Below are 26,768 nucleotides of genomic sequence, written 5' to 3'. Positions count from 1 at the left end.
ATATTCAAGCGACTGTACCGCGCGCGTTGTTTGGAGGCAGGATTTGTGGATAGACGGTGTTGTCTCGTATTATTTCGTTCTCGGGGTAATAAATTGTTATTTTTCCACCGAACACTTTTGGGGAAAGAAGCGTTAGCATGTTTAGCCCCCGGTCCGTTCCGAGCTCGGCCCGCATGCAGCAGAGCAGAACCCCCGGGAGGAAGAGCGTCTCCGGTGCGGCCACCGGCCTCCAGCTCTCCGCTCGGAGGGCGTCGCTGCCGGCGAGGTGAAACAAGCTGACCAGATGCAAATTTATTGCTTCTTGTATTATTGAAATAGTTAAAAGTACCCTAATATTGCGTAAGTTGTGGTTCCGTTGCACGCTGGAGAACAGACAGGTGCAGGTCCATCACTGTTTTCTGGTTAAACCCACACTAGAACCTGACCAGAACATGTCCGTGGAGCCTCAGTAGACAGAGCTCTGCTCACCTCCGTTCCTCTCTCCTGTAGGGCCACCCCCGCCCGACTACAGAGCCACGCAGCCGCAGAAACCATCAGCTATGATGTGCAGACGTTCGGCTCTTCTCTGCCTGTCAAAGTCATGGAGGCTCTGACCATGGCTGATGGTGAGAGCAGCTCCCGTACTGCTGTGCTGTCTCTAGTGTGCCTCCTTGTGTCGTTACTGAACAGGTGTGTGTGTGTGTGTGTGTGTGTGTGTGTGTGTGTGTGTGTCTTTAGCTGACGACCAGATCTCAGTCAGGGTGACTGAAAGCAGCTGGGCCTGGATGGTCTGTGGAGAGAGACTCATCATCTGGAAGATCTGCCAGGCGGCTGTAGCTAAGGTTTAAAACTAGCGTTAATGTTGAGGGACAGATGCTGACTGATGCATCTACAGAGACGTAAATGTTGCTGCACGTGGTTTACTGGCTTTGTCCAACCCCGTTGAAGCTGTTCATCATGTACCAAGACCACATCTGTAAACTCTCACCCTGAACTGTGCCTTCCCACAGCTGTCCGTGTGTAAGGAGCTGCAGCTGCCCAGCAGTGAGTACGACTTCACGGCTGACGTTGTAGCTGTGACGTCCACCGTTCCTTTGGAGATGGCTGCTGCTCAGTCCGTTTCAGTCCTGGCCGTGAGTGCAGAAGGAACGGCTCGCTTCTGGCCCTGTCTGGCCCATGAGGGAAACTACACAGAGTCCAGTGTGGACCTGGGAGACCTCTGCAACTTTGTTGTTGCTGTCAGAGTACGTGATCGTCAGAAAGGCTCGTTCTATCTGGATTCATTTGCAGATGATGAACAGGAAAGCTAGGGGTCTGTAAATGTGTCTTAAATTCACCATCTCACCAGCTGTGCTGCCGTGTCTCCATCTCCAGAATGTTCTTACACCAGGGTCAGAGTTTGCTGCTCAGTTTCTCCTTTATAATTCACAAAGTTAGTGTAGAAAATGACGTTCGCAGTGTTCAGACCCTGTTTTGTAAGTGAGGCTCCGGCTGTTTAACGTGTGTTTTCTAATACACGCTGGTAGGGGTAGGTAAAGGTCGCAGCAGCACTCGGGACCGGTCTCAGAGACAGCAGCAGGTAAACGGCCGGGAATGCATCTGCTCTAGTCCGTCAAACACAGGTCAGAAGTTCGTGTCTGACACGATAATGGAGTTTAATAGAGTCACCTGAAGTTGAGGGCGTTTCTCAGTAATCAGGGTATCCGCGGGTCCTTAAAAAGTCTTAAATTAGCTTTTCAGTTCAGTTCACTTTATTTCAAACATATACATTCACCAACATTTCATAAAAATCATTCCACGCAATTGTTTGAAAAGGAGTAGGGAGAAGTGTATACTTATTTAGCCCTACCCCCTCAGGTTTACATCCTCATCATCAAAATGTAAACAACAAAACAGTTACAATGCCTTCAAAAAAAACCACAAAAACAAAAAAAAAGCAATAGTAATAAATAAATTAAATTCTCATGTTCAACTAGAACTATATTTAGATTTTCTAATTTGTAGAAGAGATTAAACATCAGTTTGCATGCCGTCCTGGGTTAATTGTATTTTCTTCAGTCTTATACTTATTTAACATTTCTTTTTTGAGTTTTATTTTAAACTGGTTTACATTACTACTATCCTTTATTTCTTCTGTTAACTCATTCCAGAATTTAATTTTCCAAATTTAAGGCCTTAAAAATCCTTAAAAATGACAAATAATCCTTAAATACAGTTTCCAAAGGTCTTAAATGACCAAAGAACCAACAAACAAAATCATTTTTTTTTCTATTAAATTTAGTGAATTTCTAGTTAGTATTCAGCATTTTCTGTGTACGATGTTGGCGTAAGCGGAACCGTACGCATTCGATTGGTTGTGAAAGGGGACTATTTTTAGATGAGCACATTAGCTGGTTAAGCTAGTGGGAGCTTGCGCCATGGGGAAGTGCAAATTTGATGGTAACTGGATGGTTAATCCCACTTTTGTGATGTGGTTAGTACCGGTTCCAGGCAATAGCTGGAAATGATAGCTTAAATTTAATTTCAAAAGTAGCTTAAATTTGGTCAAAGTGGCCTTAAAAAAGGTCTTAAAAAGTCTTAAATTTGGCTCCCTTAAACCTGCAGATAACCTGGTAATGTGTCGGTGGGATTAAAGAGATTCGTTAGATTATTTAATCACAATTTATTCTCTCAGTTTTGTAATCTCGTCAGCAACAACTTCAATTTAACGTTTTTATAGAGGTCACACGTGTGTGTAAGTTCTCTTCAAGGCCGCTGAAGGTCACGCAGGTGACATACGAACAGGTGAACCCCTAAAAAACCGTTTCAATCAGAACTCCTCTGCAGTGGATCAGCTCTTTATCCTGGCTAGGGGGCGGGGGTGCACACGTGGTCATTTTCTCTAGTCCTGATTTGAGTCGTCAGCTTCAGCTCCACCGTTTGGACCTGTGAGTGCTGAGCAGTGGCCGGATTTGCTCTGTTCTCCTAGGGTGGGAGCTTCATCGTGGCATCAGTCAGGAGTCAGCTGCTGAGAGTGAGCGCAGATTCCTCCGGGAAGCTTCAGTGTCGAGCTCTGCAGCAGGGTCAGGGTGTGCTCTCTGGCATCGGCCGCCGTGTCTCCAGCTTGTTCGGCATCCTCTCTCCACCAGCCGATGACGTGGTGAGTTACGTTAGATCCTCCGTACACTCTGGGTAAGTTCCCTTCCTGGGTCATTGCCCAGAATCTCTCAGAGACATTATTATTAATGTCTGAGCATCAGACCGACCCAACAGTAAAGTCGGCTGCAGCATTGAAAGTGTCTCCTTTCCTGAATGTCCTTCTCTCAGCTCCACAGCGTTGTGTGGGTGGGGAGAACCAGCTGCTTGTACACCCTGACCTCCTCCAGGCTGAGTAAGTGGGAGGTGGACGACAGCTCGGAGCACCAGATCCTCAGCTGGGACACCTGCAAAGCTCTAAACGAGAGCATTGTTGAGTCCATTTGGGTCAGTACCAAAGCAGCAGCCGTGCTACACCATCCCAGGTGTTTGTCGTCAGTGTCCTACGATCTACTGTAGTGCTAGCGTAAAGGACATGGGGGGGGGGGCTGATATTCACACAATAGATGTGGTGGAAGGTTTGACATCTGTCATGTCGTCACAAAATACAAACGCATCTTTGTGTTCATTAAAGAGCAAGTCACCCCCTACCTGAGTATTACTCCGCTCCCACTTCCTGTTTGAAAAATACAACAAATGCTGTTTGCTAGCAGACCGAGGGGGCGGAGCCGCTAACAAATACACACACAGGCTCACAACGACATTGTGACATCATATGGTACTAGCTAAAGTTCTAGGGTACCTCTTAGCCAATAGCAGTGGCAGATTTAAATTCAAATGCAGTGCAGAGTTTTTACCTGACGACGGCACAACACTGACAGTTTCAGGCAGAAAATTTAAAGTTTAACTAAAATGCTCTGAAGTGCAAAACTGTTGACTGCACATGTCTGCAGCACGATCAGACACACTTTTATGTAGTTTATCAAAAAAAAGGTGATTTTGGGGGCGACTTAAGCGCTGACAAACTGTGGTGGTAGACGTGTCTCACGTCTACACGATTCCACCAAGTCTGTCCACTCTGACTGACACGGAGATCTCTCTCTCTCTCCAGGGTTCAGAGAGCAGCTACGGTGGCTTGAAGAGCGGGGCAAACGTTGCATACCTGGACATGAAGTTAAGCCAGTGAGTGTGTGTGTGATATTTACGTACTTCCTTCCTGTACTCGGGGTATCCGCGGGTCCTTAAAAAGTCTTAAATGAGCTTTTCCTGTTTCCATGTTCAGCCTGTATGGAGAAACTCCGAGTAACCGATTATAATCAGAAACAAGAAGTACAGTGATGCCTCGTTTATCGCGGTAGATGCGTTCCAGACCTGGCCGCGATAGGTGAAAATCCGCCAAGTAGGGACACCATATTTACAGTACAGTACTTTATTGAATTATTGTATGATCACATTCTCTTTTTGTGGGTAAAACTCAAGAAAAACATTTTTTTACTTGGTTTTTTTATAGTTTTATTACAAAAAGTGCATTTTATGATGTAATTGATGAAAAAAAAAACAGGAATTTCTTGATATTTCGCATATAAAAATACCGCAAATCGGAAAATTTCCCTTGAATAAGGCTCCAAAGAAAAAATCCGCGAAGTCGTGAATCCGCGATAAACGACCCGCGAAGTAGCGAGGGATCACTGTAAAAATGTTTTTTCAGGGAACCACGCCTTCAATGTTTTTGACAGTTGACTGCTCAACCTACGACCACACGTTTTGGACGCCGAGCGCTTCAGCGTGGTGCGTGGAAGGGTCAGGGGAGCATTAAAGTCACGAGAGTAGACATCTAAAGGGAACTTCTGTACAGGGAGTGAGCGGGACGGTATTTGTGTGTAGACAAGCAGACTACATGCCATGTCGAGCAACCCGCTGAAGACTTCTGCTCAGTTGCTGGGACCAGCAGCTGTCCTCATGTTCATGTCCTGAAACGTTCTCCTAGCATCACCACTGCTGAGGTGTCCGATACAAACAGCTGCTGGTCTTGGACTCGTCCATCTCCAGCCGAGCAGGTTGAGGACAGAATCAGCGTGACGGTGTGTGTGTCGTGTGCAGCCCGTCAGACTCTGTGCTGTGTGTGTGTTCTAAGGTCTGGCCTGGTGGTTTTGGCTGCAGCCTGGCACCCGTCGGACACCCCGTGCCTGGCTTACTTCTGTCTCGCCACCCTGCATGACGATGGGTCCACCATTTCTGACCAGTTTACCGTCCAGGTGACCAAGTACAGCTGTGTATTCCAGGTCAGTGTCTGTTGAAAGAACGATTCCTATTTCGTCCAACAGGCCAGAATCTCACTTACTGGACTCGTGGATTCATTTTGCTGCTCAGCTCACGAAGAAGAAGAAGAAGAAAATGTGGAAAGTTCAGGATTTTGTCCACCATCACTACTGGATCCAAACTTCTAGAGTAGTTGGTTTGAAACAGTTTAAGGTGTTGTAACCTCAGCTACCAAGACATTGGGAAGCAATGCATCTGAATACACTCTTGAAAGTAGCTTGTGTCCTTCCTGGAGCAGCTTCAAACCAACAGAGTTGACCTTTTATTTATGAGTGATTGTAGGTAAGAACCTGCAGGGGTGACTGCTTATCGAGAGGTTTGCTTCAGCACCCTGCAGAGACAGGAACACGGTTTCATGCTGCTGTTGTTCATTTAAACTCACTTTCTCTAAGAATTCGGTCATGTACAGCAACATTTGACAGGGTGTGTTGTTTATTGTAATTGTCTCCGTTTTGATCAGCTGCCTGGTTTTTCCAGACTAAGGAGGCTCTGCAGGCTACACGCCTGCTGTTGCCCTGGTCCCCCAGCGCCACCGCCTTCCTGTACAACGAGGAGTTGGTGTTTGCTTGTTCGACGGGCACCAGCAGGGCAACGCTGCCAGATGAGAAAATCAACTTTACCTCACCAGGTGAGAGAGGGCAGCAGCCATGATTTTTACCTGCCATTTCATCTCAGACAGCGATTGTTACATGAGGCCGCACGCTGTTAGGAAAACGCACGCCTGTCTCATTATCAGTAAATATTAATAATGAACGGTAGGATTTTGGCCTGTGATATAGAATTACTTAAAGAGCAAGTCACCCCCTGCCAGATTCTTACTCAACTCCCTCTTCATGTTTGAAAAATGCAACAAATGCTGTTGCCTTGCAGACCGAGAGGGCGGAGCCGCAAACCAATACACACACAGGCTCACAACCACATTGTGACATCATAAGGACCAGTTTACATCATAGTATACCTCTTAGCCAATAGCAGTGGCAGATTTAGGCCCTGTCCACACGTAGCCGGGGATCTGCCAAAACATAGATATTTTTCTACGTTTTGGCCTGTCATCCACACGAAAACGGAGTTTTTTCACACGAAAACGGATCTTTTTAAAAACTCCGGCCAAAGTGAAGATCTGCGTTTTCTCCGTTTTGGGTGTCTGCGTGTGGACGGACAAAACCGGAGTTTTAAGGTCCGCAACGTCACTTTCCGCGACAAAAACATGCTGACATCACGTGTGCGACCTGTGTTTACACTAGCCGACATCATGGATGCCCTCAGAGCTGCGCTCGCTTTATCAATTGTCCAAGCGCTTTCTGCTTGTTTGTTTTTGCAAGCGGAATTACTGCTCCTTGCGGAAGACCACAGACGAAGGACGAGGTTAAGAACGGGGGAAGTACTGCCGCCTACAGGTCTGGCATGTCCTTAACAACGTATTTATCCTGGTACGTGTGGACAGGTTTTTTGGAGGGGCGGATATTCGTTTAAAAAAAACCCGGCTACGTGTGGACTAGGCCTTAAATTCAAATGCAGTGCAGAGTTTTTACCTGACGACGGCACAACACTGACAGTTTTAGGCAGAATATTTAAATTTTAACTAAGATGCACTGAAGTACCAAATTATTGACCACACGTGTCTGCAGCACGATTAGACACGCGTTTATGTAGTTTATCAGCAAAAAAAAGTTGATTTGGGGGGGTGACTTGCTCTTTAATACCGGCTAACTGGATGCACTTGCTGATTGTGAGTTTGTGGAATGGTGCGATAGCAACTGTCTGGATTTAAATGTCACAGAAACAGATTTTAGACGTTCCACACCGTCTCTCCCCGGCAGTAGCGTCATGCATGGCAGTGTGCTTGAGGTGGTGAATAAAGACAAATACGGTTCTTGGATTGACACGAATACAGACTCCATTTTTAAACGTGGCCAGCAGAGAATTTATCTTTTAAAGAAATTCAATTAATTTTAAGTAAATAAAAGGTTTCTATACAACTTTTATTGCTGCTTCATAGAGAGCCGTTTAACGTTTGATTCATTTGCCGGTACTCAAAAATACTTTATTAATCCCAGAGGGAAACTGATTAACTTGATTGATCTGTCGGTGAAAAACAAGAACAAACTGCAAACATCAAAATCTGCTCTAAAATCACTGGAGTTAAACAAAGAGACCTTTATGGGAGGAGCTAGAGAAGGTTTCTCTGGCTTCGTGCTGTTGGTGTGCACCGCGGTGGTCAGACCGCCACCGATCAACTGATCTCAGTGCAGCTAAACAAAAGTAAAGAAACTAGATGAACCTCCCACCTTATTGTAATGTTATTGACATAAAACGCAGCAGAGCGTCATTTTACCTGCAGGCATTTCTAGGCACATCCAAGGTGTTGAAGGGATCTGTTTTGGTGGCCTGAGGATCAGGTCTCTGCTTTTTGCGGATGATGTGGTCCTGTTGGCTTCATCAGAACATGATCTTCAGCTTTTGCTGGAGCGGTTCGCAGCCGAGTGTGAAGCAGCTGGGATGAGAATCAGCTCCTCTAAATCTGAGACCATGGTCCTGAGTCGGAAAAGGGTAGAACGCCTTCTCCGGGTCAGGGATGAGGTCCTGCCCCAAGTGGAGGAGTTCAAGTATCTCGGGGTCTTGTTCACGAGTGAGGGAAAACTGGAGCGTGAGATCGATAGGTGGATTGGTGCTGCATCTGCAGTGATGCGGGCGTTGTACCGGTCTGTCGTGGTGAAGAGAGAGCTGAGTCAGAAGGCGAAGCTCTCGATTTACCGGTCGATCTACGTTCCTACCCTCACCTATGGTCACGAGCTTTGGGTAGTGACCGAAAGAACGAGATCACGGATACAAGCGGCCGAAATGAGTTTTTCCCCACATGCCTAGGGCACACTGACAGGAGCAGTGTAGGAAAACATGACTGAACTGTGTGTTGACGTCTGTGTTCAGGTGATGGCATACGTGGAGGAGGCCACTGCGCCAACCTGCCGGTGTTTTTCTCTCTGAACAGTGGCCTGGTAGTGGTCGTGGCCAGAGAGAGTGCTTCCATCCTGCCGGAGACCATGGAGGACTCGCTGTGCTCCTCCCTGGCTGCAGCCCCTGAGGTGACTCCAGCTTTGCGCTAAGAAATTAAAATACACAATCTAATCTAGCCCATGGATGTAATTTTGGGGGGGGGACAGGGGGGACATGTCCCCCCACTTTTTCCAAAGTCAAGTTTTGACCCCTGCACTTTTTACCATCCAAAAACAATATTACGTTATATTAAATTGACACTGGTTGAGCTCTAGGACCAAGCAGAAAACAACCGTTTGTGTTGAAGCCTGTTTCCTATTAGAGCATACTGTAAAGATACCCCCATGCCCCCCCACTTCTAAAGTGAAAATTACGTCCATGCTGTAGCCTAACAGTCTGTTAGACCAGCCTGACCTTAGACGGTGTCTGGTAATTCTAAAGTTAAACATCTTTTTAATGTTTAGACGGTTCAAATCTGGGAACGTCGATGCGATTCTGTAACAAGACGAATGAAATACATCCTAAAAGTAGCAGATGTGACTGAAACGTGTGATTGTCCACCTTCTTGTGCAGTAATTCCATTTTTGCTGTTAAAGGTTTCTGCCGTGGAGACTCCAACCAGGAAAGCGCCTGTGGGCCAGGAGGACAGGACCAAGCTGCTGAAGGCTGCCTTCCTGCAGTTCTGCCGGTGTGTAAGACGTACCTTTGAGTGGAGCGACAACTACTGGACTGGCTCTGGTCATTCTATTAGATGATAACCTTTTGTTCTCCTCGTCAGTAACGACCTGGTGGGAGCGCAGACGGTCACTGATGAGCTGTTCCCTGCTGACGGGGAGGCTGGAGCTGAGCTGGACAGCGTCGTGACTCGGATCAACCTGGACCTGATAGATGATTACCCAGCCTCAGACCCTCGCTGGGCTGAGTCTGTCCCAGAAGGTGGGCTCTCTTTGCTTTGCAAGTCATTTCAACCCCTGAATGAAATCAGATACGACTCAAAAGTCTTCTGTTACCAGCTCTGGTGGAGCACCGGGGGCTGGGCACCGTTTCCATTTGAACGATTCCGGTTCTTATTGATTCTTGATTCCAATTCTTTCAAGAGTCGTTGTCCAAAACCTTTACATGTTTAACTGAGCCTGCTGACCACAGGTCTTACTTGATGAAAGTCTGAACTTCTGCAGGAATTTGAAGGAGCGTCTCTGATGAGAGGTGACCATAAACGTCCGGCTGTTTGAGTTAAAACTCAGGATGAGTGAGAATCGACAGCAACGACTCGGGTAGAGTGGAACACTTAAACGTAGCTATCAACAGGCTACATGGAGCAGAAATAAGGTGTTTGTTTGCATTTTCGCTGCTGGGAAGGGATGGAGGAGGGAGATGTGACGCCTCACACCTCCGCAGGCTGCAGAGTAAGAGCAACGGGCTCCCCAAGGCGTTGACTGTAATTTCACGGTTTTTTCCACGGAGATCGGCGGCTGAAGCCACACTTTAGCGCACCTGCACACACACTTCCAGCGGATGCTTCTTTGTAGGTATTCGGCTACACCTTCCACCGGTCGGTGGACCGATGATCAACGCTAGCAGTTGAAATTTGAAAACATTAAACAATTCTGGGGAAAAGTTGCACGTAGTCCTGGTTCCAATCGATGCTCCATACTCAACCCTAGGGTTGTCACAGTGTGAAAATGTAACCCCACCCACGGTTATTGTGACCAAAATTACCACGGTTTTCGGTTTTATCGCGGTATTTTTTTTAAACGTGCTACATTTTCACACAATTAAATAAACCCTGTATGTCAGGAAATATTGTCCTCAGTTTGTGTCTAAATTTTGCCTAAAATGTGTTATTTTGTAATGATGTTGTTTATTTGTTTACATTTTTCCCCTTTAGTCTTTAAAATACCAATATTTGCCCATAACTTCTTATTTTATGTCTGTTTGATGTCATAATTTAAAAATATTAGATCAGATGATACTCAGTACTCAAGTAGCCTTGTAATCAGATACTTTTTTACCCTTACTTGAGTAATAAACCCTATATCAGGAGAATATTGTCCTCGGTTTGTGTCCTTCCAGTGAGCTTTGCAGATGTGGGAAAATGTCATCAGGCAGTAATCATTGTTAAATTCATAATTATTCTCGGAGAGAGACCAACTCTTATCTGCCCCTGGGAGCCCCGTAATGCATAGATAGCGTCATTTCAACATGGCGGTGTCCGCGACACGGTTTATATGCAGGTAGCGGCGCTGCGGCTGCTTTATATAGCGACTCGTTGCATTCTCCCTCAACCCAAATCCTCGGATCACGCATTTTAGCTAAAGCGCTAACGTTAGCTTGCCTTGCGTTGACTGTAGAGTTGTGGGTGATGGTCACGCAGATGTGTCATGAGATTTGAAGCGTTGCTGCCTTTCACAGACACTTTTTCTGCTCGTGCTGCAAACAGGATAGCCGTCTTCTATCAGCTGTCCCTCGGCATTCTTCAGATATCCAAAAGATGCCCGTACTTCCCACTTTGTCTTCTTTGAGGGATAATAAATGTCCTGAGCGCTGCCGTCTCCTCCTTTGACCATTATTTCAGCTTTAGCTTCAAGAAAGTTTTGGTTGTAAACAACAAAGTGCACATGTGCCGCCGGCAACTTCAGCCGATGATACGGTGGCTGGTAAGGGTCACCGCGCCTACACCGCAGCCACGGTAATCCCACCGAGATAATATATGTTTTTTAAAAAAACAAGACGGTTATTATTATTGTCAACTTTTTTTTTTTACCGGGGTTTACCGCTACACAGGTTACCGTGACAACCCTACTCACGTGGGTCACTCCGCTTACCGAGCCAATCTCAGCTGGGGTCTGATTTATCTGTGCACATTTTTCATTTCTTCTCCAGAAAGTGCCGGCTTCCCCCTCACGTCCCTCATCATCCTCCACCAACTGGAAGACAAGATGAAGGCTCACTGTTGCTTCATGGACTTTCTGCTGCAGGTGAAAATGGCCGACCTGGATGTCTGTGTGAATAAGGATCATAATAATAATACATTTTATTTCAAGCGCCTTTCAAAGCTCTCAAGGTCACTGTACAGGACAAAATATAACAAGCAAGCAATACAAACAACAAGAAATAAATGCTAAAAGTAATTCCCAAAGGTAGAGTCGGAGCAGTGCGATGGATAATAGACTAAAAAGAGTAGATGGATGGAGGACAGTTACAGTCAGTTAGCCAGGCGGAACATGTGAGTTTTGAGTTGAGACTTGAAGGTTGAGAAGGAGTTTATGTTGCGGAGGTCGGGCGGTAGAGCATTCCAGAGTTTTGGAGCCGAGCAACTGAAAGCTCTGGCTCCATAGTACTAAGTCGAGTGCGAGGAACAGACAGGGAAGGTGAAGATGATGATCGGAGAGAGCAAGTGGGAGTGACAATGTGGAGGAGATTAGAAAGATATGGGGGAGCGAGATTATGGATGGCTTTAAAGGCATGAAGAAGTATCTTGTAGTCAATTCTGTATTTGACAGGGAGCCAGTGAAGTTGCTGCAGGACAGGGTGATGTGATCAAAAGTGGAGGTCTTGGTGATTATCCGGGCAGCTGAATTTTGGACTAACTGTAGCTTGTTGAGTTATAGGCATACAGGCAGGTTGCACCCATGTTGCAGAGGATGCAGCAGATCTTTATGTCCCACTGTTGGATGACTCCTAATGTTTCATGTAGGGTGGTTCCCATATTTTTGCCCTGACCTTCAGCAGTGCGTTCAAATAAGAAAATAAAGGGCAGCAAATCCGAGTGGTCCTTACATTTATCTATTATTGTTTCTGTATTTCTTTCTTTCTGTTTTCATGTCATTTCCTTCGTTTCTCTGCCTAAAAGCATCCCTCCTTTAGGAAGTGCGTTGATAAGAAACGTGTAAGTACTACAAAGGTATTTAAAAGTAGCCTCGTTGCTCAGATTTCTAGTTGGTTACTTCATCGGTATGCAGCTGAACGCAGGGAGACCGCGAACCCCGACATCTGCGACCACACACAGTCATCCAGCTATCTAGGCTGGGACCTTTTGATGTTGGGAGACCATTTGTCAGTGCTAGCGTGGGCTGGCTCCGTGTTTGTGTCCGAGTTGCCGCGGTGACCTGAGCAGGGAGTTGTTTTACGGCATCGCACTAGTCTGGAACTAAACTGACGCAGATATTTAGATGAGGCGAAACCTGAACGTCTGAAGAGACGGGCGTTTGTTTTTAGGGCGACGCGTCAGATTCACGTTGATTGCAGCTTTATTTTTTCCACCACGGTAAATACGCAGCATGCACCCATTTCAGGTCTCTGCTGGGTGGTTTAAGGTGTGTCCGAGCTGCAGAGATGACCTCTGACCTTAGGCGAAACGTTAGCTCTGCATTAGCCTGCTAGCTAACAGCTACAGGTTAAAATTAGACTAAATCATTCTTACATTTGAACATCTCCACCTTAGGAACAATGTAGAAGGTCATGATTGTTGCTTTATGAGGTCATCAAAACTTTATGCATTTGTTTTTTATTTTTACCGCGGCGTGCTCCCATGTGAAGATGTCATCCCGTCAGGCTACGAGCCCGTGTCCTTCACACCGACCCCTTTCTCCACCCCTGCCTGTCAAAGGTCAACATTTCTTCACAGATCAGTAAAAGATGTGTCTGACCCAACCTTCCTTCCTCAGGTGGGTCTGTTGGACCAGCTCAGCCAGGTGACGGTGCACTCGTCTCCCATGGCAACTCGTCTGCTGCTGTGCGAACACGCTGAGAAGCTGCAGGCAGCCATGGTGCTGAAGAACCACCACACCAAACACGCTGAGCTGGTGAATGGAGCCATCAGCATGGCTCTGCAGAGGAGGAACGTGGCGGTGCCGCCCAGCCTCACGGTGGCTGATGTCTTCTTCAGAGAGGTCCGTGTGTGAAGCCTTTGTGAAGGAGTGGCGTGGTGGCTAGATGACGTTTTGCCGCCTCTCTTGTAGGTGTCTCAGATCTCCTCCGTGTTTGAGTGTCTGCTGGAGGAGGAGGAGCGGAGTCTGAAGGTCAACCCTGTGGATTCTGTGCAGTGGGCCGAGGTGGTTCTTACCATCAACAGCATCATCAAGGTAACCACTGTTCTCTGTGAGGCGTGTGACCAGAGGGGATCCCAAATATCAGTAAAGGTGTGTGTGTGTGTGTGTAGGACATGCTTCAGGCCGCAGGTCAGTACAGGGAGACAAAAGCCTCCATGTACAGAGCTTCTGAAAATGCAGCTGCAGAGCCTGAATACATCCCCTGGACAGGTAACGTTCACCTGACTAGCTTACCTGACTGAATTCTGTCGGTCTCTTCGTTCTGACCGTCTCCTCCTTTTAGCATCTGGCGGCGTTGGAGGAGTTCGCACCATCATTTCCCGCCAGCACGAGATCATCCTGCGCTCGGTTTACCCACACGCCGACTCTCAATTACGCAGTGCCCTCTGTGAGCAGCTGGTGGTGCTGTTGGACATGTTTCTGGGCAGCTACGTGGCCCAGCTGACATCCCTGCAAAAGCAGAGGCCTTCAGCAGCCCAGCAAGACCGTTACAACAGCCTGGAGATGGAGTACAGCCAGCGCCGCTCGGAGCTGCTCACACCGCTGTGTAAGTAGTCTTTAACGGGAGCTCTGAACACAGTTCAGGATCACTAACAGTAGCTCACGCTTCTGGTTGTGTTTGCTGTGGTCCGGCAGTGGAGCTGGGTCAGTACCAGTGGGTAGCAGTGCTGGCTGAGAAGTTCTGTGACTTCGACATCCTGGTTCAGATGTGTGAGCAGACCGACAACCAGAGCCGCCTGCAGCACTACATGGCAAAGTTTTCTGACCAGGTAGAGATCTGTGTGTGTGTGTGTGTGTGTGTGGCGGGGGTGGGGGGGGGGGGCTCTTGGTTCAGATTGGACCAGTAATGGGTCAACACTAGGGATGCCTGATATGGATCTTTTACTGATATCAGATGTACCGATATGGTCTAACTCTTCATTACTGAGATATGAAGCCCCCCCCCCCCCCCATGAAAAAAGGAGAACTAAATAATTTTAGGTTGCTAACATTACGTTTGTCCTATCATGCATACTTATACGTTATCTGTGCAAAGTAGGGCTGGGCGATAAATCAATAATTTATCGTTATTGAAATTTCTGACTTATCGTGATAATTTTTCCAAAGTCAATACATTTGATTAAAAAAATGAAAAGATGTGTGTAGGTTGGCAGCGTTCATGTCCTTTTAAGAAGCTGTACCACCTCAACATAATACACGTGACAGCCCCCTCTAGTGGACAACTTTTGTTTCTGCGCATACCTGCGGTTATCGTCCATTTATCGTTATCGAGGTTAAATCCTCAATGTATCGTGATATTGATTTTAGGCCACATCGCTCAGCCCTGGTGCAAAGCAGAGAGGCTGCAGCAGGCTGGAGGGTTTTCTCCATCTCGCTCACTTAGGCGGCGCCAGGCAGTAGCTAGGGCTCAGCAACCACCTGAGAATGTTGTCGAGCACAGGGCTGGAGGTCATTATGTCAGGCTGACTGGGTTAGAATGGTAGACGTGACGAGCTAAAAGGAGGGTGACGCTTGAAATCATTGTTCTTCCATTGGTAACCATGGTGACCTGCAGAGAAACGCGTGCAGCCATCATTGTCACTGATGCCCTCGCTCCGCCCTTGCCGGTTTCCTGCATGGATGTAGATGCCTTCTGCATCGGTTGAGTGTGACCTGCTCTGCTGCTCTGGACGCTGTAGCCCCTCTGAGACCGAGGCGGAAACAGACAACATCCGACCCTTGGCTGAATGATGACACCCGTAGCCTCAGGCGACAGTGTAGGGTGCTGGAACGGAGTTGGAAGAGAGACAGACTGTCATGCTCTCGGCTGCTCCTGGTTGATGCACTTTCACGCTACCAGAGAGCAGTTAGATCTGCTATTATTCTGCTATCATTCCACAGAATCATGGAGACCAGTCCAGGCTGGACAGCACAATCAACTCCCTGCTGCTGTTAAATGAGTCTGATGGTCTAAATCCCACTGTTGCTTCATGCACAGAGCTTTTTCCTTAACAAGATCCTTGATATTAGGCTTAATGGGCTCGACACACGGGAGGCGACAAACGACCGCGATCAGTGAAATTTGTCGGTGTCTTTTTTATTACCTGACACACGGGAGGCGATCCGCGGCAGCGGCAAAGCCGTCTACGCGTTCTGTTCCATGGCGAAATCGAATCTTCCGTTGTTTTGTTTGGCTGTGTCAGGTTGGAGGGAATTAAGGTTATTTAAGCGGTTCAGAGTTAATAAAGCGGTAGATATGATGTTTCACAAGGTGCTGCTAGAGTTATGTGAAATCTCACTTCTGATTTTACTATAAAACATAATAATAATCAACTTCTCCTCCATGTTTGCTCGGAGGTGTACGGAGCATCCTGTCCGCTCATTGGTCAGTGAATGAAACCTGCGTTGATTGGTCCTCGTCCGAGCGACGGCGATGAAAAGTTGGAAATATTTCAACTTTCTGGGATCGCGTCGCTGGATCGCCTGTGCACGACACGTGCACGAGCGCAAAACTTCACACGCACGTTTTTCGCGTTTCGCTTGGTAGGAGGGAGACCCGCGATTATCGCTTTGTCGCGCATGTCTCATTGAAAATGGATGGAGGAGAGGCGATGTCGCCTCCCGGGTGTCGAGCCCAGAAAGCCTCCAGCCTCAAACACACACTATCCATGTGGAACCGCCGGACCCACCTGCCTTCTCAGACTTTGCCCGTTGGAGTTCGGCGGGCTCCGTCTCTGGCGGTTTTTAAATCTCGTTTAAAGACCCACTTTTACGCTTTGGCTTTTAGACAGTGACTCGTTTTAGTGTTTTATTGCATCATTGTTCTAATGTGTTCCTAGTATTCGTCATGTTTTATCTGCTTTTGATTGGGATTTTTATCCTCTGTTTTAGTTCTTTCGACGGGTTGTGTTTTGTTTTAGCCTGTGCAGCACTTTGGACAGCTCCCATGCTGCGTTTTAAATGTGCTATATAAATAAACTGCTATGCTATTGTGTTGCATAAAAATGGCTTCACATGCAAGGATATAGTGACTACTAAGATTGCGTCTAAATCAACAATTCATAGGATCATCGAGAACTTCAAATAAAGAGGTTAAATTCCTGTTAAGAAGGCTTCGGGGCGTCCAAGAGAGTCCAGCAAGCGCCAGGATCGTCTCCTAACGAGGATTCAGCTGCGGGATCAGAGTGCCAGTGCAGAGCTTGCTCAGGAATGGCAGCAGGCAGGTGTGAGTGCATCGTGAGGTGAAGACTTTTGGAAGATGTCCTGGTGTCAAGAAGGGCAGCAAAGAAGTCCCATCTCTCCAAAAAAAACACCAGGGACAGATTGATCTTCTGGAAAAAGTATGGTGAATGGACTGCTGAGGACTAGGGCATGTTCTCTGATGAAGTCCCTTTCCGATTGTCCGGGGCATCTGGAAAAAGGCTTGTCTGGAGAAGAAAAGGTGATCGCTACCATCATGCCAACAGTAAAGCATCCTGAGACCATTCATGTGTGGAGTTGCTTCTCATCCAAGGGAGTGCGTCACTCACAATTTCGCCCCAAAACACAGCCAAGACTAAAGAATGGCACCAAAACACCCTCCGACAGCATCCCCTTCCAACAATCCAACACCAGTTTGGTGAAGAACAATGCAGCATGGTGGAGCACCATGCCACAAGGCAAAGTGGTAACTCGGTGGCTCAGGGACTAAAACGGTGACATTTTGGGCCCATGACCTTGAAACTCCCCAGATCTTAATCCCATTGAGAGCTTGTGGTCAATCCTCAAGAGGCGGGTGGACAAACAAAAACCCAGTAATTCTGACAATCTCCAAGAAGTGATCATGACAGGATGGGTTGCCATCAGTCAGGATTTGGCCCAGACGTTGATTGGGAGCACGCCCAGTTGAATTACAGAGGTCCTGAAAAAGAAGGGCCAACACTGCAAACACTGACTCTGCATAGATGTCATGTAACTGTTGATGAAAGCCTCTGAAACATATGAAGTGCTTGTAATCATATTTCAGTTCACCACAGAAACACCTGAAACCAAGATCTAAAAGCAGTTCAGCAGCAAACTTTGTGAAAACTAATATTTGTGTCATTCTCCAAACTTTTGGCCACGACTGTAGAACAACATCGTTCTGCTTCTGCTACGACCCGTCTAGGTCTCTGGGCTACAAAAATGTCAGATCCTGGACTATTTTGATGGGTGGAGACTCTACAAGTGGGGGTGGTTCAGTACTAATTGTGGCTTTTTGGAAAAGCTCTTTTAAGGAAATAACTCCGAAAACCAATCACTGACCACAAGGTGATTGGTTGAACTCACGTCCGGAGTGTTTCTAGAGGCAGTAAAGACCCAAGCACGGGTGCTAAAAGTCCGTTTAGCGTGTCCTCTTTGTTTAATCTGTTAACCCGATGTATAGATGGCTGTTCCATTGTTCCATCCTGTAGGCCACTGGGGCCTGAGCCCCCCAACCTTCACCTCCTAGAATTGCCCCTGAATAAAAACTAAACTGTTTTTCTTGGTGTGGATATCACACGGTTGAACGAACTCACCTCATGTCATTCATGTTTCAGAACTTTTCTGACTTCCTGTTTCGTTGGTACATGGAGAAAGGAAAGAGAGGGAAGCTGCTTTCCCAGCCAGCTGCTCAGCACCAGCAGCTGGCCAGTTTCCTGCAGGCCCATCAACACCTCAGCTGGCTGCACCATATCCACGTCCAGGACTACCAAAGTGTACGTGTAACTAACATTCATCTCTAAGTGCTCAATCCTTGATATGTGCACAAGCTGGCATCTCATTACGCTGGTGTGGTGCTCATGTCTGACAACACGACTCAGCAGCGCGGTGGAGAAGTTTAAGCCAATCGTCTTAGAAAAGCGGAGAAAAACAATTCTGCCTAACCTGTAGAGTAACACCCCGACCCCCCTCCGCCCTGCTCCACCCTACATCCTGCCTGCGGCTTCTTTCCGTCCTCCACCTCCCACTCGCTGCTGTTCTGGCATTTGAAAATGTAAAGTGTGTGTGTGTGTGTGTGTGTGCGTGCGTGCGTGCACGCGTGCGTGCACGCGTGTGAGCATCAGCAGGCTGAACAATAACCTGTAGAATAATTAAAGTCATCATGCTAGAGCGGCTTCTCTGTGGTGGACCACACCAGCTCCTGCCACAATAAATAATAATAATAATAATAATAATAATTAATAACATTTTAATTTATTTTCTGAACTATTTCTGGTGAATTTTAATGTTTAAATCTGTTAGATTGTTACTGACAGCAGCTACGTTTAAGTTCCACTTCCTGTTGTGACTGAAGCTGCTGCAGCATGGAGGTGTAGTTCTCAGTCATCCTGGACGTGATCATCCTGAGAGCTTCAGCTGAAAACAGCTGGACGTTTCTGGATATGTTGGAGACATTTAGCCTCTCATCCCAGAGGCTGCTTCCACACTTTGGTTGTGGTCAGAAACAAACACACTGGTTGTGCTGCAAGTCGTCTTCTTTTTTCTCCAAAACACGTTTGTGTCTAAATGAAGGTGATGTTGTTGTTCATAGAGTTAAAATTCATGTTGAAGTTAAGATTATTTCATCTAGTAGGACCTGTGGTTAGCTGGCTCATGTAAAATATGTCATGTCTTCAAAGAATCGGAATCGGGAATCGAAACGAGGAATTGGAATTGAAATTGGAATCGGAATCGTACAAAATCAAACGATGCCCAGCCCTAGTTATCAGAACCCTCGTATCTGGAGAAACTTGAGTTCAGAGTGGGAGTGAATTTGGTCTGCATTAAACTTATAAAGTTGGTTCTTATCAAAACACATCAGACGCAATCTGTCGAGTCTACGTACCCTGATCGAAAACCCCCATGGTAGATCCAGAATGGTGAGGTCCGGGGACCCCAGAGGTACCGAAGTCCGTAGAAGAAACCGCAGTGCCGACTAGACCGTTCTCGAGTTGTCTTCTGGTCACGACAGTTGTTATTTGTGTCTTAGGAATAACTCTTGAGTTGGTTCAGCTTTATTCTGAAGGAACCGTTTGCGGTCAGCTGCAGCGTGCAACGGGTTTTTGACAGCTTGTCCAAAGATGCTCTGGGTTAAAGAGGTTTTGCTCCGGACGGCCGGTCCGAAGCTTTCTCAAGAACTGACTCACGGTGAAGAGAGTCCTGTTTTAATAATCATCGTATTTTGATTTACTAACAAACCAGAATTTGACGTGTAAAAAGGTTTTTACCAACAAACCTCAGAAAACATGCCCTGTGTCAGATACAGGAGCTCTGATTGGTGGAACAGAAAGCACTGTGTCAGGATATTAGCTTAACCTTGTCATCATCACGTGTGTGAGCTGTCAGTAGATAGTGACTCACTGTTAAATCTAACTTTACTGATCATAACATCATAATATTCATTTCAACCTCAGTAATTTAAGCACAGATTAATCAAAACATTGTTATTGTCCTTCAACCATTATTGTTCATTATATGATTTAATTTAGAAAGTTCACCCGTCTTGTGCTGTGAATAAAAACCAGGCTTAGATAAGAGTGAGCTTGGAGAGACCTTGAAGCATCAGTGTGTTCTTGCAGATTAGAGCACCAGTTAAGACTTACGTCTCCAAATGAACCGAAACCGAGGAGGTGACCTGTAGATGGACAAACAGACCGTTTCCGGAGGCTAAACGTTCTAGCTGCTGTTTACATCCTGCCAGATGCGAACCCACACAAGGCTCAGCCCGTGCTCCAATATCCCTGGAGCGGGCGTACCTGGACCCCCTCATCATTGCTCTGGGAGATTTTAACTGGTCTGAGCCAGCAGCTTCCCAAATATAAACAGTAAATTAAATGCCCAACCATAGGGGAGACAACCCTGGAACACTGTTACAGCACGCTAACTAGAGCCTCCAGCTGCATTCAGACTTTCTGACCACGTGAGCGTCCATCTGATCCCTGCGTACAAACAAAGGCTAAAACTCTTTAAGCCTGCTGTGAAGTCGGCAAAACTGTGAAGAACGAGGCTGTAGATGAGCTCCGCACATGTAGACCACAGACTGGGAGGTAATGAGGGCTGCCTCTGACAGTTTAGTTTACACAGATACGTCACCTCCTACGTCCACTTCTGCTGAGTCCGCCATTTTCCACAGGGCTAGCCTCGCTGTTCAGAGCGGGCTTTTTGGAAACCCACAGTGGTGCCCTCTACTGGCTGGTAGGTGTAAACATCAACCCAGTGGCGTGCCCATCAAAATATACATTTGATTATTTTTCCATTAGAATGAACTTTTATTCATTCTGTAAGTGGCCTGTGGAGGTATTGCTTATTTAAAATATGAAGCTTTTTCTTAAGCTGTTCCATATTCAACCTTTAATTTTAAAGTAACGGTTTAACGGGCGACTGCTAATCAGAAGTATTTATGTTTACAGTCCAGCTGTGAGGCTGTTTACAGCACTAACGGTGTGACCCTCCACCTGTGCAGGCTCTCAGGACGCTGTACAGCCAGGCCAACATGGAGACGCGCTACTTTGCAAAGAAGACCACGCTGCTGGCTCTCAGTAAACTAACGGCGCTGGCGTCTGACCTGCCGGAGGAGGAACTCAACAAACAAGTGGATGGTAAAAACCCGGTCTACACGGAGCAGACGTCCTGGTGTTGGGATCATGTTGAAGAGGGACTGACACAGCTGGAAGCATGAGACAGAAACCAGTAGACCTCTAACCGCCCCATGCCCTGTGGCAGTGCAGCAGAAAGGACCTGTTACGGATTAAATACGTGTCCTGATGATTTTTAGTGAACTGTTATTGTTACATGACTTATTATCCTGACGTCTTCGCTGGTTAAAAATCCATTCATTCATCAACAGCATCATGTCTGTTAACTTAAGACTCTGTGTGATCTGAATGTCGTCATCTGTTCTTCTCGTGATGAGGGCTCTTCTCAGGGTATCCGCGGGTCCTTAAAAGTCTTAAAAAGTCTTAAATTTGCTTTTCTAAATTTAAGGCCTTAAAAATCCTTAAAAATGACAAATAATCCTTAAATACAGTTTCCAAAGGTCTTAAATTACCAAAGACCCAATGAACAAGAATTTCTAGTTGGTGTTCAGCATTTTTTGTGTATGATGTTGGCGTAAGCGGAACCATACACATTCAAATGGTTGTAAAAGGGGGCTGTTTTTAGATGAGCACATTAGCTGGTTAAGCTAGTGGGGGCTTGCGCTATGGGGAAGTGCAAGTTTAATGGTAACTGGGTGGGTAATCCCACGTTTGCGACATGGTTAGCAACGGTTCCAGGCAATACCTGGAAATTATAGCTTAAATTTAATTTAAAAAAAATGGCTTAAATTTGGTCAAACTGGCCTTAAAAAGGTCTTAAAAAGTCTTAAATTTGGCTCCCTTAAACCTGCAGATACCCTGTCTTCTGTTTTGATGTGATGCAGTCATTTATTTGTCTTGTCCCTCAGACATTGTGGAGCAGGAACGCTTCCTGCTGCATCAGGAGACTCTGCCCAGACAGCTCCTGGAGGAGAAGCAACTAAACCCCGACACCATGCCTCTGCTCAGCGCTCACAACCTCATACAGGTGAGCTGTAGCTACGGTCCAGGGCCAACCGTGTTACGAAAACACTTTATAGCTTTTTCTGGCCGAATTTGCAATTCCAATTCAAGATTTACTTTTCTAATCCAGATTCAGCTCATTGTTCACATGCACAGCAAGATTTATGACATCATACCCTCAAAACATGAAAAGCAGTTAATCTGATATGAAATCTGAAGGTAAAATGTACTTTAGATGCTTAAAAGTTCATGCATGCAGAGTTTTCCCAGCATCTTTTACCGAGCAGCGCCTCCTGGAGGTTCTCCTCACAAAAACTCGCCCCAGCACGTTTTGCGTACGTACTTGGATTTACCGTGACTCTGCAACCGTTTGTGCTGTCAGACAGATGTAAATGTTTTTAGTAGGGCTGGGAAATAATTAGAAACTTTATAATCGAAATTTCGGACTCTTATGGTGATCATTTTCCCACGTCAATACATTTGATAAAACAATGAAAGTGTGTAGGTTGGCAGCGTTCGTGTCCCTTTAAGGAGCGGGACCTGGGGTCATGTAAAAATGTGACCCAATGTAACACGTGGCAGCCCCATCTAGTGGACAACCTTTGTTTCTCGCGTACCTGTAGTTATCGTCCATTTATCGTTGTCGAGTTGAAATGATCAATAAATCGTGATATTGATTTTAGGCCGCATCGCCCAGCCCTAGTTCCAAGTCCACTTGGTGTCATTACTGGAAATCCCTATCTGCTGTCGGGGGACCTGGGCGAGTCAGACTCGCCGTCTCACGCTCACAAACCGAGGGACAGATTGAGCGACAGACAACCGTAGATATAAACGATATCCGCAGCTGCGCCACGAAAAGCATAAAAACCCATAAGAGTGACCAGCTGCACCACCGTCAGCCCCCACAACGCCGACACCCCTGCCTCCACTCGCGGCTACGGCCGAAATGCGTTTACGGCCTTGGGGGTGTTTTACGCCCAGAACATATTAGAAGAAAGTGCGACGATGCGCCGCGAAGCGCAGTGGGACGGCGAGCGCTTCTGATCGGCGCCCTTGTTGACCTACGCTCTCGGTCACATCCGCTGCGAAGCGCCACGGAGGCTCGCGCCGCGCAGCGATCGTTTTGGTGTGAGCTCTGATTTTTTTCGGAGCCGCATCAATTCTGACAAGAAGTCGAACCAAAGCAGAAGAGGCAAGCCGGTAAATTTAACAAAATAAAAGAAAATTTTCAAAATAAAACACTGCAATTGATAAATGTGATCATTTTTGTGTATCTAAACAGACTAGAGAGATGAAAATGAACACACACGCGCGCACGCACACACACACACACACACACGCAGCAAGGGCACAAGGGTGCGGTGGGGGGGTCGGAAGACAGTAGGCGTGAGCAGAAGCACTCGTTGACACAAATTTCGTGAGCGCTCCACTTCGCAGCTGGTGTGTTCCAGACGTGTAAAATAGTTGACACTACAGATCCTGAGTCAGTCGGATGCGAGCAACAAACCCGTAGCGTCGACGATCACGTGATGGTTTGAAATCAGAGTCGTTCAGCTCTGCTGCAAGCCGTGCCTTCCTGGAGCATCGTTGCTGGGAAGAAGTCACCAGCTGGCGGTCCTGCTGAAGTACAACAGGAGCCGGTCGCTTGTGTTGAAAGTGTCTTTCTCTGCAGCTCTACATCTGTGATGACAACAGGAGGGCCAACGAGTACGACTTCAAAAAGGCGTTGGACCTGCTCGAGTACATCCACAAGGTGACTTCCTGCTCATGTGTCGGACTGCTGAGGATCGATCTGGCTTTAGCTCATGAGGCTTTTCTGTTTGCGTTGCAGGAGGACTCTGTAGACATTGATGCTCTGAAGTGTGAGATCTTCGGCAAAGCACTCAGACGAGATGAGTAAGCTCTGACACGTGTATGGTTATCGGTTCAGTAGTCACAAACCTCCGACACCTCATCACCCCCTCCCACTTTAGGCTGAAATTAAACTGTAAAACTGGTGAAATAGCAGTTTAGTTTTTAAATACCCAGAGTTTGTTTTAATAACAATCTCACCGGGTCAAATGTTCTTTGTTTAAGGGACGTTTGTTCATGTTTCAGCTTGGCTGCTGGCCAGGTTTTGTTTAGACTTAGACTTGCTTTTATCTTTTTATTTATTTATTTATTTTCCCCGTGTCCTGTCTGGCTGTGAAGCTAACTCTCAGGCACACTCCAGGACCCCCCTAAGGGTATAGAGCTGGTGCAGTGTTCCACGACCAGGGCGAAAACCACATTGCTAATCCGGAACCTGAGGCTCGACAGCCCAACGGACCCTCCTCTCCAGAACCCCTGAATAGACCTCACCAGAGAGGCTCAGGAGTGTGATACCCCTGTAGTTGGAACACATCCTGCGGTCCCCCTTTTATAAATCGGTGTACCAGAAATGTATAAAAAAACTAAAGTAGTGAGGAGTAAAAATAAAGCTACTGCATGATGAGCTGTTGCACTAAAGATGACATCATAACAGCATGTCTATAGTCCCCCGAGGTTCCTAAAGGTGGTGGAGGGAAAGGTGTGATGTGTCTGAATCTGGACATCCTGCTGCAGATGCTGCAGAACCACATGTCCATGGTGGGGATAGGTGGGGTCTGAGGCTATGCGCTGCGCTGCAAAGGCCGTCTGTTTTTCCTGTGAGCGAGGAGAGGTGTTGGAAAGAAGGTTACATCGAAACAGATTTCCATCTCAGCCGGCTTGGAGGGATTGTCAGTTTTTACAATCTGTGAGCCGGCGGGGCTGCCGAGTCGCTAGCGAGCTAACGCTGCTGCACCGGGACTTGTAATTTGACCCGGCAGGCAAAAGCTCTAGAGTTGTTTAGAAAAAAAACAAAGCCAGTAAACAGGAGCGACCAAGAAGTGATTTCATGTACCCCTAAGAAGCCATGGCATCTTTGTGTTTTACTCTAATATTGGGTGAAGCAGGCTAGAGACTAACGTTAAGCTAACAATGCTAACAGTGAATTAGAGGCAAATAGTCGTCTGTAAATCTTTCTGAAGTTATTGTTTCAGGTACCAACAAATAGATAGTACAATCAATGTTTTTTATCTTTATGTCTACTTACTGTGAGTGACTCGTCTTCACTTGTCATCTAGAATGTTCTGGTGCTGATCCATAACTGGCAACAGCCATGAAGCTCTCAAAGAAAGAGTGAGAGAGTCCCCCGTTTGTTTTGAAAATGGCTGCAAATTTACCCCAAAAGGTCCAGGTTGTCCACTGGTTTAAATGACCCAAAGCTATAAAGTATAAATGAAGTATAAATAAAAGTATAAATGAAGCGACGGTGGAGGGAAGTGGACAACACGTCCATGAACTTGTTTATTGTAGCGATTTGTTGAATCGATGAAAAAGCATTAAAGATCCAAAGTCTCTGGACTTCTGATGCAAAGTTCTGAAACAATCTCTCTTCTGTTGTTAATGATGAGTGGAACCAGGCCATGGGTGATGCCTCCTAGTGCCTCACTGATGGATGACTTCTGATTGACTTCCATGTGTTTGACTGCTTCTGCCTGCCTTTCAGCTGGTCCTCTGTTGATGGGAACGACGATCCTATAGAAGCAGCTAAGGACAGCATCTTTGTGAAGATCCTCCTCAAAGTAATACAAGAAGGTTTGTACTTGGTGCTTTAAAGGATATAATACTCCGCTAGCAATAATCACGACATAAATGGTTCACTGAGTGTAGACGGCGCCAGCAAAAACATGTAGTTTGAAATTCCATAAATGTAAAAGTGGTAGAACATGTAATGAACCCATGCCTAGTAAAGGAAGGAGACTAGTTCAGCCAGGAAAGGATTTTGAGTTGGTCTGAAGCAGCGGAGACTTGTATGTATGGGAACGGAGCACATCACTCCTGTTCTTAGATCCCTACACTGGTTACCAGTAAACTACAGAATACACTACAAAGTGCTACTACTAGTTTATAAATCACTCAATGGCATGGGACCAAAATACACGTCCGATCTCATTCCTGTATATAAACACCCAACAGGGCTCTGAGATCCCTGGAAACAATCAGCTGGTAGAACCTCGGGTCAGAACCAAACATGGTGGAGATGCATTTAGTTACTATGCTGCTCACATATGGAATCAGCTTCCCCATGACCTCAGACCTGCCCCAGCCCTAGTGTTGTTTAAAACTAAAACCCTCATGTACTCATCAGCCTTTACATGAATAGTTTCTTACCATGCGTCGTCTCCGCTGTAATCTGTGATGCAACTTTGTCTTCTCCTTTAGCTCTAAACTGTAATTCTACCTGTGTGTGTTTTAATTTGTTTTTATGTGTTTTCATTTCATGTCCTGATAACAGTAAAGCACATAGAATTGCCTCTGTGTTTGAAATGTGCTCTACAAATAAAGCTGCCTTGTCTATAATGTGTAAAAAGCAACATATCTCTCCCATTGCCACCTGGAATTGTAGCTTAATAAAACAAACCTCTCCCACCTTTGTTTCAGGTGTTCCCTTGCAGACGTACCTGCCCGAAGTCAAAGAGCTGCTCGAACTCGATGAGCTGAGTTCTTTGAAATCCAAACCTTGTTTTGAGTTTGTTCTTCGAGCTAATTATGAACATTACCTTCAGGCTCAAATGTGACGACCCTGCATGCTCTCAACAAAGCCGACTCGCTTTGTCTGCATTTTTCACTTTCTCGTTTTCATCTTATATTTTCAAATGTTTCATTTTCTAAATAAATATGCATTTATTTCTGAATTGTTCTGGGTTTTTTCCCACAAAAATGTAGCAAGTTTAATTTATAAGTTTAATTTCCATAGAGAAGCAGGTTGTGATGTGGCTAAATGCCTCGTTTATACTACTCGGTCTGGATTGGCTGCAAGGGCTCTCCAACAGGAGTCGAGTACAACTTTCTAAATATTCATCAGTTA

General features: G+C 46.3%; 1 protein-coding gene across 1 annotated transcript; it reads left to right on the top strand.

The window, feature by feature from the left end:
- On the top strand, positions 1 to 26,595 carry nup133 (nucleoporin 133). Its single transcript, XM_015954499.3, has 25 exons — positions 1 to 265; positions 490 to 605; positions 718 to 821; positions 990 to 1,223; positions 2,948 to 3,118; positions 3,286 to 3,441; positions 4,106 to 4,176; positions 5,129 to 5,276; positions 5,791 to 5,941; positions 8,242 to 8,396; positions 8,904 to 8,995; positions 9,086 to 9,243; positions 11,191 to 11,285; positions 12,975 to 13,199; positions 13,269 to 13,391; positions 13,469 to 13,568; positions 13,642 to 13,905; positions 13,995 to 14,128; positions 17,897 to 18,055; positions 20,782 to 20,917; positions 21,763 to 21,881; positions 23,529 to 23,609; positions 23,688 to 23,752; positions 25,407 to 25,495; positions 26,342 to 26,595. The coding sequence occupies exons 1-25, from the start codon at positions 138 to 140 to the stop codon at positions 26,476 to 26,478; spliced, it is 3,411 nt and encodes a 1,136-aa protein (XP_015809985.3). The 5' UTR covers positions 1 to 137; the 3' UTR covers positions 26,479 to 26,595.
- The last annotated feature ends 173 nt before the right edge of the window (positions 26,596 to 26,768 follow it).

The sequence above is a fragment of the Nothobranchius furzeri genome, chromosome 7 (assembly GCF_043380555.1).
Source record: "Nothobranchius furzeri strain GRZ-AD chromosome 7, NfurGRZ-RIMD1, whole genome shotgun sequence".
Taxonomy (NCBI): Eukaryota; Metazoa; Chordata; class Actinopteri; order Cyprinodontiformes; family Nothobranchiidae; genus Nothobranchius; species Nothobranchius furzeri.
Note: the sequence above shows the minus strand (reverse complement) of the source record. Positions and strands in the feature narration are given on the sequence as shown.